Source organism: Manihot esculenta, chromosome 8 (genome assembly GCF_001659605.2).
Source record: "Manihot esculenta cultivar AM560-2 chromosome 8, M.esculenta_v8, whole genome shotgun sequence".
NCBI classification, from domain to species: domain Eukaryota; kingdom Viridiplantae; phylum Streptophyta; class Magnoliopsida; order Malpighiales; family Euphorbiaceae; genus Manihot; species Manihot esculenta.
Genome location: NC_035168.2, coordinates 8,646,286 through 8,662,100, shown reverse-complemented (window position 1 = coordinate 8,662,100; position 15,815 = coordinate 8,646,286). Strand labels below are relative to the sequence as shown.

Below are 15,815 nucleotides of genomic sequence, written 5' to 3'. Positions count from 1 at the left end.
AAATTCATTTTCAAAATTTAAATATTATGTATTCAAAATTCGAATGTTATATATTCAAAATTTGAATTCGAGTCTTTTAAAATGATAATATTTCATTTCACGATTTAAAATGAGAAAAAGAAAGAAAAATTGAGATTATTTCAGGATGTTTTTATTATTTTGACTTGAGAATAAGACTCGTTAATTAAAGTAGGCTTGGCCAACGAAAACCAAGTTTTCATCTTTCTTAACCTCGTCATCTCATTCTCTATAATTTGGAATAATCATAAAAGCTATAGTTAGAATTTGTTTTGAGAATAGTGTTAATCTCAATTTATTTACTTGGAACTATTTTTGTCATTATCATCCACACAATAAAGATAATTATTAAAGTAGGGGAATGGAGTTTCAGTTCCAGGCTATTTCTTGGAGGAATTGGAACCAAAAGTCCTTGAATTTTTTAGAATTGAAATCGGAACTAAATTTCGATATAATTTTATATGTTCTCGATTCTACTTTCAATATAATTTTTAATTTTTATAATAAAATTTAAAATTAAACGAGATAATTAAAGAATTTTTTATATAATATTAATATTATTTATATCAAATTAACGGTTCTCACATTTTAACTTCAAAATAATATCAACTATCCACAATATTATATAATATTTTCATTTAAAATATGTTAAAATAATAAATAATTAAACATAATATAATATTTTTATTACAATTTTCAACTCATAAAAGAAGAAGTGAAAAAAATAAAATAAGTAAACGTATAGATTATCTATAAATCATTATATCTATTATAAGTCTAACTTGATGTATAAATGATGTTTTTAAAAGCAGTATTAGACTTTTATTAAAAGGAATTTGTATGCAAAATATTTTCCATAAACTATGTGTACTTAATTTCAATAATAACTTCCAAACATTATCATCATAAGGCTTATCACCCTTGCTCTTCTAAAATTGTAAGTATTATGAACAAGTTTTCTTCCAATACCATTCTTTCTAGTAATAGAAACAATTCCATTTACCAATAATTTAATTTTCTATTTTTAAATTGACTTTTGAACCCGTTAGCCCATATCCTATATAGATATAAACAGAGCAAAAATTATCACAAACTATATTTTTTAAATATTTTAAAATTAAATTATTTTTTAATGTATAATTATAAGTTATTTGACAATTCATATAACGGGAATAAAGTAAATGAGATTTTAAATCAAAACAAAATTTATTCTATTTTATTAGCATTTCAATTTATTATAAAAAATACATAATTATATTATCAATTATGATAGATAATATTTATAATTATATAGAAATTTACTAAACAAACAATGACTCAGATAAAACCTGAAAAAATTAACATTGCCACCTAATTATAAAAACTAAATTGAAAATTAAAATTAATTGATTTTATTTTTTTTTTAAAAAAATAGTAATAAATTTCTGCTCAGCGAATCTGGGTGCTAAGGGAGCAGAACGGTTTTGCAGTCTCACCAACTTTTGATTCCTTTACACACGGTTAATTGTTAAAGCGTCGCACTTCACCAACCACCAACAACTATCAAAATACCTAATTCACTCGCTCCCACACACGCGTAATCCACACTCGCCATCTCTATTAGCCTACGTGCTAGTGGCCCGCTTTAGCCATTTTTGACCTATCTCACTTCCCTTCTCTCTCTCTCTCTCTCTCTCTCTCTCTAAACTCTAAACAAATCCATTCACCAACTCCTCATCTCTTATATATCAACTCCGCTCCTACCCCTTGTATTGCTAAAAACGATTCCAACCACATCTCTCCATTTTTCTCTCTTTCATCATGTCTCTCCTTCTAATTCCAATCTCATTTCTCCTCCTCCTCTTGGTATACAAGCTCTACCTAAGCCTCCGCTTCAAGCTTCCCCCCGGCCCACGCCCCTGGCCGATCGTCGGCAACCTCTACGACGTCAAGCCGGTTAGATTCCGATGCTACGCCGAGTGGGCTAAGTCTTATGGTCCGATAATTTCTGTTTGGTTCGGTTCAACTTTGAATGTGATCGTTTCGAATACAGAATTGGCTAGAGAAGTGCTGAAGGAGAATGATCAGCAGTTGGCTGATCGACATCGGAGTCGGTCAGCTGCAAAGTTTAGCAGAGATGGAAAAGATCTTATATGGGCTGACTATGGACCTCACTATGTAAAGGTGAGAAAAGTGTGTACTCTTGAGCTTTTCACGCCCAAGAGACTCGAGGCTTTGAGACCAATTAGAGAAGATGAGGTCACTGCCATGGTTGAATCTATTTTCATGGACTGCACCAATTTAGGTAATTTTCCTTTTCCTCTTATATTTGGAATATAATCATTTTAAACATTCTAAAACAATTAATTGTGTGATTTTTTTATTACAATTAATTCTGATTAGTATTATTAAATTAAATTTATTAATAATATTATAGTTTTAAATTAAATAGAAGACACAAAAACCGCATTCTACACGCACAACACCTACTCGCTTTTTCACGGCGACACATTCAGTCCAAATTGGAGGCTGTTTTTGACACGCGTTATCTTTTCCTGATCTGTTTGCAGAACAAAACCCTAGACATCACTAGCCACTCCTTTGTCGAGTGGCTTAAGAGTCATCCGGATAATTTCGGATGACTGCTCGGTTTTCCAGTTTAATAATAAAAAATTTGTGGTGTAATTTATTTATTTAATATGACCTTGGCAAAATGTAACCATATTGTAAAAAAAACTTAGAGATCTGCCGATCCTTGCTCTAGTATACATTTAGATAAACTAATTCTATTTAATTGATATATTTATTTATATTTTATCAATGTTTAATTTCAATAATTAATAAATTTATTTTAATATTAAGTTGAGCATATATATGTGCAAATTTGGGCCCCTTTTGCCGTCTTAAAGCGCACTTCAGGATTTAGATTTGATAATAAATTTGACAGGTTGTCGTATGGATGAGTCTTAAAGTACATCACTGATCGAAGTAGATGGGCTGCCAAATTTAGGTGATGCTGGCCCCATCCACCAGTTTTTCATAACAATTATTAATGTTTTTCTGGCACCTTTTTTTAATTATTTTCATAATTTTTTAAACATATTTATTATAATTGAATGTGTTCGATTACAGATTTCATGTAACATAATTTTATTTATTATTTGTTGATATTGATTTTAATATTGAAAAGGAATTTATCATTTTTTAATTTTGTTTTTGAAATAGTCTGACATTTTATCCTTTTTTTTTTCTATTTTCTGGTATTCACTGTTAGGGTATTATTAAAATAGATCTTGTGGTTGATTGGGCCTGAGAATGGACCTATGCTGAATTGCAGATTCTTTAATTTGTGGTTGTTTTCTGGTGTGTTTTTGCAATGAATATGCATCTAAATGATTCTATAATACAATGTACATATAGAAAACAATGGCAAAAGTTTGCTAGTGAAGAAGTATTTGGGAGCAGTTGCATTCAACAACATAACAAGGCTTGCATTTGGCAAGCGGTTCGTGAACTCGGAGGGTATAATGGACGAACAAGGCAAAGAATTTAAGGCAGTTGTGTCCAATGGTCTTAAGCTAGGTGCATCACTTGCCATGGCAGAGCACATTCCATGGCTTCGCTGGATGTTCCCACTAGAGGAAGAGGCTTTTGCCAAGCATGGAGCTCGAAGGGACCGCCTCACTCGAGCTATTATGGAAGAACATACACTTGCTCGTCAGAAGAGTGGAGGTGCCAAGCAACATTTTGTTGATGCATTGCTTACTTTGCAGGAGAAATATGACCTTAGTGAGGATACAATCATTGGACTCCTTTGGGTAAGTTATTAACTTCCCTATTCTATCAATAATCAAATTACATGAAGTTTGGATTGTGAGTTTATGTGCTTATATCTCTTGTGTAGGACATGATTACTGCAGGAATGGACACAACTGCAATAACAGTAGAATGGACAATGGCTGAGCTAATTAAGAACCCAAGAGTGCAACAGAAGGCTCAAGAGGAGCTAGACCGTGTCGTTGGGTTTGAACGTGTGATGACCGAGGCTGATTTCTCAAATCTACCTTACCTACAATGTGTGGCTAAAGAAGGACTAAGGTTGCACCCTCCAACACCATTAATGCTTCCTCACCGTGCCAATGCTAATGTCAAGCTTGGTGGCTATGACATACCTAAGGGATCAAATGTCCATGTAAACGTATGGGCCGTAGCTCGTGATCCGGCAGCCTGGAAGAACCCAGAAGAGTTCCGACCGGAGAGGTTCCTCGAGGAGGATGTTGACATGAAGGGTCATGATTTCCGGCTGCTTCCATTTGGTGCTGGAAGGAGGGTGTGCCCTGGTGCACAGCTTGGTATCAATTTGGTCACATCTATGTTAGGTCACTTGTTGCACCATTTTCGTTGGACACCAGCTGATGGCGTGAAGCCAGAGGAAATTGATATGTCAGAAAATCCAGGATTGGTCACATACATGAGAACCCCATTACAAGCTGTGGCCACACCTCGGCTGCCTTCAGATTTGTACAAACGAGTGGCTGTAGATATGTAATTTGGTAATGCTTGTGTTACTCCAGTTGTGGTAGGCTTTGCATTTTGGTTACCACTTTGCATTTTGGAACTTAAAAGAGTTGAACCTACTAGCCAAAACCCAAATAAAGAGGACAAATTTACTAATGTGATATGGATTTTTTTTTTAAAAAAAATTTCTAGTGAACAAATCTCTTATTTGTAATACTTCTGTTGATTGCAGTAAATTTGCAGCCTTCGGGTATACACGTGAAATTGACATGTTTTCATATCTTTGTTCCAATCTTTGACTAACTCTAATTATCAAACAAAACTGCTTCGCTAAAATGATGTTTTTTTTATAAGAAAAAAATTGTAATATTACTTTTACATTTATGTTAAAATTAACACACATATCCTTTTATTTTTAAAATTTAATATTTTAAATTTTATATTTTAACTCCATCAAATTAAAGTATTTTCATGAAAACAATATATATATATATATATATATATATATATATATATATATATATAATTTGATAAAGTTAAAATGTAAAGGTTAATTTATTTTTAAGTAATGAGAAACAAGTGTTAATTTTGATAAAATTTAAGGATTAAAAAATAATATATATTTAAGGAATTTATGCTGATCAGTTTAAACATATATTTAATAGAAAATTAGATAATAGCCTAATGGAGTTAAATGTAAAAATAATTTATAAAAAAAATAAATTAAAAAAGAGCAGCTTGTGGAAGGGAACTTCTGGATAGTGAGAATGTGATGGCTTGTGGCTTATGAGAAACTTGTTATGAATTGTAAAGGGAAGAGGACACACCTAAAGGCCAGCAGATGGGTTACGGAAGAGTCGGTACTGCAATTCCTGAATTTGGAAGACCAACAACAAACTCAACCTGTATTTATTTGCGAAAAATATCTATTAAAATTTTTTTTAAAAAAAATATTTATTATTTAATTTTAATTTTAATTTTAAAAATGAAATGTATTACTAAATTTATATATAAAAATTTTAATAATATTTTTAAAATGTGAAAAATAATTTTTTAAAATAAAAAATTATTTTCTTTAAAATAATTTAAAATTTCTCCTGAAAAAATATTTTTTATTAACTAATTTTTTTAAATATTTCAAATAGCAAAAAAATATAAAAAATATTTTTTGAAAAAAATATTTTTCATAAACAAACTTTTATACAATTTTCAGATTTAGAAAAATAGAAACTTAAATTTAGAAATTGGGTATAAAACTGAGAAAACCATGCTTATAGCAAGTGGAATTGTATTCATCAAATAACAAGACATAATTTCTGGTGCACCACGCATGAACTACTGAACAAGGCATGGGGGTCTTCATTATTTAGTGCAAACAAACATGTTTTGACAATTTCAGTAGATATTTTAAATAAATCTGATTATTTAGTACCACTATTTTAATAATCAAACAAACCCATATTATTTTAGTTTAGTTAATTTAATTTTATAATTAAACTAATAAAATTTTAGTTTAATTGTTTAGTCTGAAGTAAGTAAATCAAGGAAGTTTAAAAATTTCTCTTATTTGATTCACATTTTAAATTAACTTTCTAATAATTATTTCTCTCGTAAGTTGCAATTCCTATTTAAATTATATTGAATTTACCAATTCACCTCTTAATTTATTACATTTAAAATCATATTACGGATCTTATTGACTTTTATCATTCAAAAATAATTTTAATTTCTAAAAAATTAATTTGTTTACCAAACATAATTATACCATTCTTCCCAATAAGTAAATTCCAGAAAGTAGGAGATTTTAAACCAAACAAGGCCTAAATTTAACATTTACTTTAGTTTGAAAATTCTCATAAACCATTCTAAACCAAACTCCGAAAACACCGAGCCAACAAACATAACAACACAAGTTACTTTTATTACAGTCAATGACATATATACATGTGATTTATATGGCAATTCATATGAGAAATACCCCTCGGGCATCAATATTTACAGATCAAAACATCAAAGCAAGCATAATCAAGTCATGTCTTTATCTGTTCTATATGACAAATATAATGTACCAGGTAGGAAGAGCAAGCCACACCTTTATAACATACTATAGCATCTAGTTACTTCAACCCCCAAATTTTCTTCTTTAATTCCTCTCCTCACTTTCAGAAGCAGATCAAATTTTAGCAGTGTCTTTAGTTACCTGCATAACCATATCAAGCAAGCTCATTAGAAAAGCCTTCCAAATTTGGATACTGATCAATGACAAGTATCATCCCATGTGAGAATTATAGCGCTTTGCAAACTACGAAATGCCAATCTTGGCTTTTGCTATAAGGATCTGTATGAGTTCGTATGGTGACAAGTTGGATAAACTTAACAGCATGATTTGCTGCATCTCGGACCTCAGTATCTTTTGTTGGCATTACTTGCCATCCTTGTCCATGATCGTCTGGTTGCTGAAGTGCCTAACTTATGGCTACTAATCTTTCAAATACCCTTAAAGCTAAATGTTATATTCAAAGTCAAAATTATCAATGGGCCTATGTAACAAGTAGTTTTGACCATGTTTCCAGAGGAATGATGATTACAACATTGGCCTATTAGGACACAAACAAATATTTTTAGGCCTATGCTCACCGAACACTGCAGATAAAGTATGAGGATATGAAACCCTAACAGAGCAGTTATAGTACTAGAGAAAGAGAGATAGAGAAAGGAATAATAGAACAAGTAGAAGAGAAGAGAAACAGAGTAGAAAGATAGAGTTGAGAGAAGAATAGATGGGATATTTCATTAAAATTGCTGAATGATCCCTTCAATAGACTCTACAGCATACAGCCCCTTTATAACAATTCCCTCCAAAACAGTAACTGCTCTCAACAACTTTTCCCCCCATTTCACAAACTAACTATGAACAGCTCTAACAAATCAAACTCATTTCCTTCCACACATCTCAACTATTTTTCCCTCTATTCCAAATTTATTGTTGAGATACCATTCTTCCCCCTTATTTATATATTTCCTCCTTCTATATGTAACATTAAGCTAGGAAGTCAACTATTTCCTCTTCTTCAGAAAGAGATGATGCGCAAAAAGCTTCAACTCAAAATGGGGTAAAAAAAGGAAGGTGACCTCATGATTGTAAATTAACACGCATTTAAACTTTATCTAAAAAAAAAATATCACCATTTCTTTCTTGCATTCTAGCTTTGCCTGACACATTAAAATCTTTCTATGCATATGTTGTGGAGAAAAAGAAAAAAGCTCTTACTTATAAGAACAATAAACACTATATATACTAAAACCCAATCTTCTGTCACAGTTCATCGAAACACTGTTGGGCCATTTTTTCAGTTCTAGAGTAAAAGTCAGAGACTTGAATGGTGAGTGGTAACACGTGGAAAGGCAAAGGGGGTGAAGGATTTTGTATTCTTCACCTTTTTTCGCAGCCGCAGGGGTGGGGCCAAAGGAAATGCTGAATTTTGGAGGGTGGAGAAGGAGATATGCGAGGGAGTGTATGTCTTCTCTTCAAATTGGATTTGTTTTTCAGATTTTGAGTTTGTTGATTTTGAAATAAATTTTGGAATCGTTGTCTATCTAAAATTTTAGCATTTTTTGTTCTATGATTTTAATTTTGACTCGTGAGGAAAAGGAATCTATGTGAATAAGCATGCATTATGTAAATTGCTTCTGCCTTTTGGATTTAACATATAAAATATTAGTTATTACTCCGTTAGCAATAAAGTAGAATTATAGAGAATAAAGAGGAAGGACATAGCCAAAGGAAGAAAGTGGTAATGCGTGGGGAAGAGAGAGAGAGAGAGGTGAGAGTGTCTTAAATAACGAATAGACCAAATCCATTCTTTGATAGAGCCCAAATTTTGAAGAAGCCTATCAACTAAGATTATATTTTATATGCAACGATAAGATTACATTTATCTTGTAATTTCTTATCTCTATTATCTTATTTTAGTAGTTTTATTTATCTAATAATTTCTTGTAATTTCTTAGTACTATGATTGAATGAACCTCCACTAATTTATTCAATAAAATATACAGGTTAATTATAATCACATTGAAATTTAAGACTCTCAGATATTAAGCGCTTCTTCTGATGAGCTCATTCTCCATTAGTGGTCCCGTAATATGATCCTTGACCTAGGATCATAACCATTTGGTAACAAAGCTAGTAGTCATGAGTGATTTAACAAATTTAGAAGAAAAGTTGAATTCTTTTAAGCAATGATTCGATGCAATTTGGAACTTAGATCAATAAATTTCTAAAATAGTTCGACCCTTAAATAGGGGACGACCAAAACCAAGATAGAATGAATAGTAGTCAACAAACATTTTATCAACAAGCTATTGAGAGACAGAATGACGTGGTGCCTCGATATCTCAAACTCGACTTTCCATAGATGACCAATTGTTATCGTACATTTCAAGATCTAGAAGGGTGGAAGTAGTAAATGAATTAAAAGAATGTTATTTAGTTTCAAGTAAAATGTAGATACACTTGCAGCAACCACAAGTAGCATGAAAGAGTATCATGATAAGGGGCATAGAGTTATTGCCTTTGATCCAAACACCTAGGTTTGGAAAGTATTAATCAATTGGCAAAGTTGTTCTAAATCTGGAGTCACATGGGAATCAATTATTTTCAAATTGTATATCCTACCTTTGAGCTTTGAGCTTAAGGACAAACTCTTTTTCGAGCAGCAGGAAATGATATTATGGATAATTGATAGATCAATTCCATTTTTCAACACAATTTAAATTTTGAATAAGTCAATCATCTAAGACTATTTTATTCGCAATAAATAATTTGCAATTTTATTTCCATTATCTTATCTTGATAGTTTGTTATTAGATTTATGTTATCTTAATAGTTTCTTATATAATAATTGTTTGAATTAGACTTTTCTCTAATTAGAAGTATTATAATTATATGAACGTCTAGTATATAAGGAGAGTATCTCTTATTCAATAAAACAAGTAAATTAATTGTAACCACATTGAGATTTAAAACTTTGTCTTATTAATGAATCTGTAGTGTTAAGAGCTCCCTCCAATTAGCTCATACTTTATTAATCATCCAATGATGCAATCCGTGACGAGATCATAATAGAGTAAGGATTGTGAGTATTACCTATTGTTGTTAAAAGTGGTTAAGGCATAAGGAGGGCTAGGCACAAAACTCAATGCCTCTCAAGGCAAAAGGCAAGCAACAACATCACTGAGGAGTCCTAAAGTGTGATCCTTAGGGGTGCATCGACTATGTAAATTTATGTTTTTATTTTTTTATTTTTTTTTATTTTTTTTTATTTTTTATTTTGACCAAATATAATTTTTCCAATCAAAATGGTTGTCATTGAAGGAAAAGAGAAAAAGATGAAAAGATTAAAATTTGCAATTGTTTGTGTTTCTTCCTCAATACCTCCTATTACTGTTTTTCGTCTCTAGGTACTTTTTCTTTCCCACTCTTTTTCTTGTGCTTTACTTCTCTTCTCTCTCTCTCATTCACTTAGGTTTTTTCAAGTTAAAAATCCTCCTCCCTCTCCCCCTTCCCAAACCCACCCAGACAGTTATCGTTTTTATTTTCTAATTTGTCCAATGACTTCCTTAATAATTTGGAATTTAAAAATTAAAATAAAAAATTCTTTGGCCTTTTCCACTTTGGCAACTTCTTTTAACATTATCTTTTTATTTGGGAAGAATTACTATTAGGTCCTTGAAATTTTAGAAACTTCACTAGTTCATCCCTATTTCAAAATCACTTGATTAAAACATCCTTATATTTTATAAAATCAAATTTTTTAGTTTCTTTGGCAGAAAAACTAAAGAGTTTAATTTTACAATATTTTAATTGAGTGACTTTGAAATAAAAACGAGCAAATAAATTTTCTAAAAAATCTAGGGATCTTATAGTAATTATCTCTTTTATTTGCTTTTACAAGCATGCATATGGTTGCTACTAACTCCTATTATGAAGCTGCTACAATGACATAAAAAAGGTAAAATAAATAAATATATATATATATAATTCGAATTAAAATAAATAACTAATAAAAACAATAAGTTTTAACTTACTTGTGCAGCATATGGTAACCTGCTATTAGATCAATTTGATAGTCTTATTTGTTGAATAGGTGAGCAAGATGTACATGACTTCAGACTTTTTAAACATGCTACCTACTCTTGTATTTTGTATGTGCTAATTTCATAGCTAATTATGTACTTCTCCATACTTATTAATATTTTGGATATTAGTAATTTTGACAAGCTTAGTTAAATAGAACTATACAAATTGGTAAACTTTCTATATATTAAATTTCAATTTTTTGCACTTAACCTCATCCAAACGAGCACCTATGCATAGGCCTCAGTCAGGATTGCTTTGCGCCTAAGTGCACCTTACTCCTTCAATAACTATAGTAAAACTAGAGGAATAAGAGGGGAACAAGGAACAAAGAAGAGAGGAAGATAGAATAATCAGAAAGAGAACAAAAGGGAGAGAACAACGTTAGAGAGAATACACTGGAAAAGGACAAGTGAGCCAAGGGAGGCAATAGGGAGGGTACTATAGTTCTTTTTTTCCAACTGTTGAATCCCACGTCAGTTTGAGAAAGAGGTGACGTGTCCCCTTATATGGGTTATAGGTAATCCTTCTTTGAGCTAGCTTTTGGGGTGAGTCAGACCTAACCCATTTTCTAACTGTTGAATTCCACATCGGTTTGAGAAAGAGATGATGTGCCTCTTATATGGGTTATAGGCAATCATTCCCTTTGAACTAGCTTTTGGGGTGAGTTACACCTTACTCAAATTTAATATGGTATCAGAGCCTCCCATAAATGTATTACGCTCCAATGTGGTCTGTGGTCCTGAGTGTGAGGGGGTGTCGGTTTGCTAAAGGGGGTGATGAATCCCACATCGGTTTGGAAAAGAGGTGATGTACTCCTTACATGGGTCATAGAAAATTCTCCCCTTTGAGCTAAATTTAACACCAACATTACAACACAACAGTGAATTTTTAACAAAGAGATGAATTTGTTAACAAAATTAAAATGCAGGGAGTCACTAGTTTGGTTTGAAAATAAAAGGACTAACTAGTAAACATTGACAAACCTCATGAAATAAATAAAATTTGCCCCTATTTAATATGTGCAATTTGCGGCTCTCAAATTAATTTCATCACAAAACTAAAAGTATCTCTTTCCTACTCCAGTTAGTTTCCTTCCACTATATACCAAATCTTTGGAGTAAGCAATGCCCACACAAAAAATAAAGTGGGACCAGATCCACTACAATTTTCAATGCCTATTCACTACAGTGACTAATAAGCCTAGTATCTAACGTGTCAACACTGGGCTTGGCAGCTTAGTCATGTTTAAAAGTGGTCAAAATCTATACTAAAACAAAACTTAAAACATTATCCTATCTATGAAAAACTAAAAAATGGAAGCAGTAATAGTGCCCATAATTCTAGCTTTCAAATAGTAGTAATAGATTAATGTTAATTACATAATTAAGAACTAAAGGTGGATTATATAACAAATAAGTCGAATTGGCTTTGTTCAAGTGAAGTCAAGATACCATAGTTTTCATCCATATTGGTTTTTGTTCTATAGATTTTGTCTGCTAGAAATGAGCTTTTAGTTTATTTTCTTCTTTGTCTTTTTCTCATTGAATATCTAAGACATATTTGGAAAAAAAAAAAAAGAAAAAGAAATAGAAAAACAAACCATAAATATTTCATGGAAATCAAAAGCCCCATAATGCATCTCATTACATGAACAACTAACATGTTGTGTCATATGAGAAAAAAAGAAACTCAAATAACCAATTTGCAACTATTTACCAACATCATATTTTAATTTGCATTCTTTCACTTTGAATAAAATAAGAGAATTTGCAAAGTTTATAAAGAAATTTAAGCAGCTAAAGCTTTCCTCAAGATTTTATTATTTTCTCAGACGATTATGCCATTCACTAAAAAGAGAATTAGAGAATATCAAATTTTAATAAAGCATCTTGTGCCATCAACTATAATCCATCACAATAAGAAATTTGATGAAATAACATCAAAAGGAAGAAGACAGAAGGTGAATTACAAATAGCAATTTATATTACCTAAGATAATAAAACATTTCTTTTCACTTATCAAATCAAGACTCCTTATGCTTTTTAAATTTCTCAGAGTCCATATTCATTGGTACCAAAATTAGAAGCATAAATGATCTACTGATATAATAATTGAACAGCAAAGAGATGGTTACATTCAATAATCAATCCAAAAACAATCACAAAACAATTACAAACATGAATCAAGGCATTTCAGAAAACATAATCATCTGCTGGGAAAATCCTTCAAAAAAAGGCTCAAATTTGGATACAGGCATGCCATATCCATTATAATTTACCATGAATTTTAAATGGGTAGGAGACAAGCATTTCTTATAATAGCTCAAATAAAGGATTTCATTAAGTAAGCTCAAATAAAGGATTTCATTAAGTAAACAGCAAAATGACCAGCAAACTCAGGGAATATGTTCTACTTATTATAACAGGCACATCTTGGCATTAAAAATATGGAAAAGCAATGCTTACCCATATCTATGTTAATTAAGAGTGCATTTCATTAAAATAATGAATAAATTACTATCAAGAACAAAAAAAATCCTCTCAACATAAATAAGAAGTTTATTATGTTCATCACAGTTCTTAATGCAAAGAACTAGGGTCGCCTATAGTAAAGGTAACACCAATATGGAAGTACCATATATACAAACTATTCAGCATAATTGTATGATGCAGATGCACTAAGGTTAGCCCATTACCTTGTATCACACCAAGGTCTGAAGGTGTAAAGGAAAGATCACTTTCAGCATGTTTGAATTCCTCCAACTGTTTGAAGTTCGTCCATGGCTTCACCCATACTTTAGCTTCATACCACTTCTTATGACCAACATCAATTGCTTCCAGAGTAAGATAGTATAACTTACCAGCAACTACTTGTTCTTTGACCTTCAGCACCCTCACAAACTCAAGAAGAGCATTCTGCAGTGATCCAGCATCAACAGAAATATCAGGACATTGCAGGAAATATATATATATATATATCTATATAGAAGGGAGGGATGAGATTAGCAATATTCCCTGCATTGCAGAGAGGTTGCAGAGAAGTCACCTTCTCTCTCTACACATATATACACGCACACACACAACTGAAAGGGAAGAAAATTTAAGATTGCAAGAAGACAAAGGTTCAAGAACTCTGCCAGTCCCATTGTTCATTTTCTTAAAATCTTTTATTAGTGAATAAACCCAGTAATTGTCAGCAAAAGAGATGTCAAAGAAACAGCTAAAGCCATGTGAACATGATTTTATTGTGTAATTGAGATTAAGCAGCTAAGAAAATATACACCAAGTACAGTATTGGAGACTTTTGTTCAAAAGAAAAGAAAATTTGCAATTAATTCCTATGGATTCTCCTGAAATCACCATCACAGTTGATCTCCAAAACCAGTAAAACTGATCCAAAAAAAAAAAACCTGTTTCTTATTGTGTTCTTGAACAGCAAATCTCGCGAGGCTTTCAATCTCCACGCTGTTTTGAAAGCCCTTGCAATCGCTAGGGTCTCCAGGAATCCTCATCCTTAGTAAATTCAACTGTCTGCCATGACCCAAATCAAAACAATACCCACAACCCAGAACCAAGACACTCAACAATAATGCGGAAACCCTATCCATCACCATCTTTGCTGCTTCTCTCTCTCTCTCTCTGCTTAAAAAGTTTGCTTCGAAAGGTATTTGTTTGGTTTTTCCGTTGGTGACCGGTTGGTGTAATGACTTGATTTGAAGGAAATTGTCAGTCAGATCTGGTCCACGAAAAATCAAATAAACAAAAGTAGGTTTGTTTTATGGTGGATCAGGAAATTTTCAGTCAGACCTGTAATGACTGTTTGTTTTATGTTACAATGTTTTTAGGGGTGTGCGATTTTGATTGGCCTATGGTTTCAAAATCAAAATTGGAATGGAAAGTCGATTTTTAAAATCAGAATTAAAATTAAATTTTAAAATTGATTTTGGTAAGGTTTCATGTGTTTTTTATTTCGTTTTGACCCTAATATCGATTTTAATATCGATTTTTTTTTATTTTAATTTTGCTATAATATTCGGTTTTTATAATAAAATATAAAATTAAATAAAATAATTAAATATTTTTAATACTGATGTACCGAAATAAAATTATATTATGATTGGTCAATTTTATAAAAAAAAAAAAAGGTAATTGGCGTATGCAGTAGCCATTTCGACGCTCAAATTAGTAAACTAAAAAATAATACAAATGTAAATAATAGCTTAAAATTCAAGAGTAGTTATATAAGAATTACATACATTTATCTCAATGATCTGATTGTTAGCTTTTATATTTTAACAAGATTGAATTAATTATAATATTTTCTATAAATACGGTAATAATGTGACCGATTAATTGATAAGAGATCTCACTGACTAATCGGTCAGAGATCTCGTGATTCCATGCGTAATGGGAAACTGTTGGATTACATCTGCTAACGGTAACTTTATGTGAAGATTCGACCTCTTCAAGCGAGAGCAAGTCTTGACGAAGAACTAGGTGCAACGATGTTTGGATCTTACTTTTCTCGGGTAGGACCCTATATCAGTTTATCAGACTATTGCCACGTAACTCTAATTTTTTGTGACTGTCCATAACTTATTTGAGACGATTGTTTTGTAACATCAAATACTAATATTATTTATATCAAATTAACAAATATCACATTCCAAAATCAAAATAATATCAAATATCCATAATATTATATAATATTTCTAACTAAAACATATCATGTCATTAAATAACTTAATATAAATTAAATAACTTAATATAATATAATCTTTCTATTATAATTTTTAAACTCTTAAAAGAAGAACAAAAAAGAAAGACAAATTTCAAATAAAACTTTTAAAAATTTTATTGTAATAAACTCCAAACTAAACGAGTTTTTATTATTTCCTTGATGTATTACAAATGTATTTAATTCTTTTTATTTTATTATAGTAAAATTACATAATTTTATATAAATTACGTAGTATCTAAAATTATGTAATTTAGATTAATAGTATTTTTTTAAAATAATTATAATTATTTTATTTTATTTTATTTTTAATTTTATCAAATTATATTTTAGTAATATATAATCTAGGTAACAAATATATATATATAATAATTACAAATACATATACACATATATATAATTGATTTTAATAATTTATATT

The 15,815-nt window shown here is 30.9% G+C and overlaps 2 protein-coding genes across 2 annotated transcripts; one reads left to right on the top strand and one right to left on the bottom strand.

The window, feature by feature from the left end:
• The first annotated feature begins 1,711 nt into the window (after positions 1-1,711).
• LOC110621178 (cytochrome P450 98A2) lies at positions 1,712-4,779 on the top strand. The gene is made up of 3 exons (XM_021765324.2): positions 1,712-2,302; positions 3,418-3,815; positions 3,902-4,779. Exons 1-3 carry the CDS (start codon positions 1,819-1,821, stop codon positions 4,544-4,546), a joined length of 1,527 nt encoding a protein of 508 aa, XP_021621016.1. The 5' UTR covers positions 1,712-1,818; the 3' UTR covers positions 4,547-4,779.
• A 1,637-nt stretch (positions 4,780-6,416) lies between these two features.
• LOC110621392 (cysteine proteinase inhibitor A) lies at positions 6,417-14,422 on the bottom strand. Its single transcript, XM_021765672.2, has 3 exons — positions 14,067-14,422; positions 13,353-13,572; positions 6,417-6,715 (listed from the first exon to the last, which is right to left on the bottom strand). Exons 1-3 carry the CDS (start codon positions 14,268-14,270, stop codon positions 6,708-6,710), a joined length of 432 nt encoding a protein of 143 aa, XP_021621364.1. The 5' UTR covers positions 14,271-14,422; the 3' UTR covers positions 6,417-6,707.
• Positions 14,423-15,815: the final 1,393 nt, after the last annotated feature.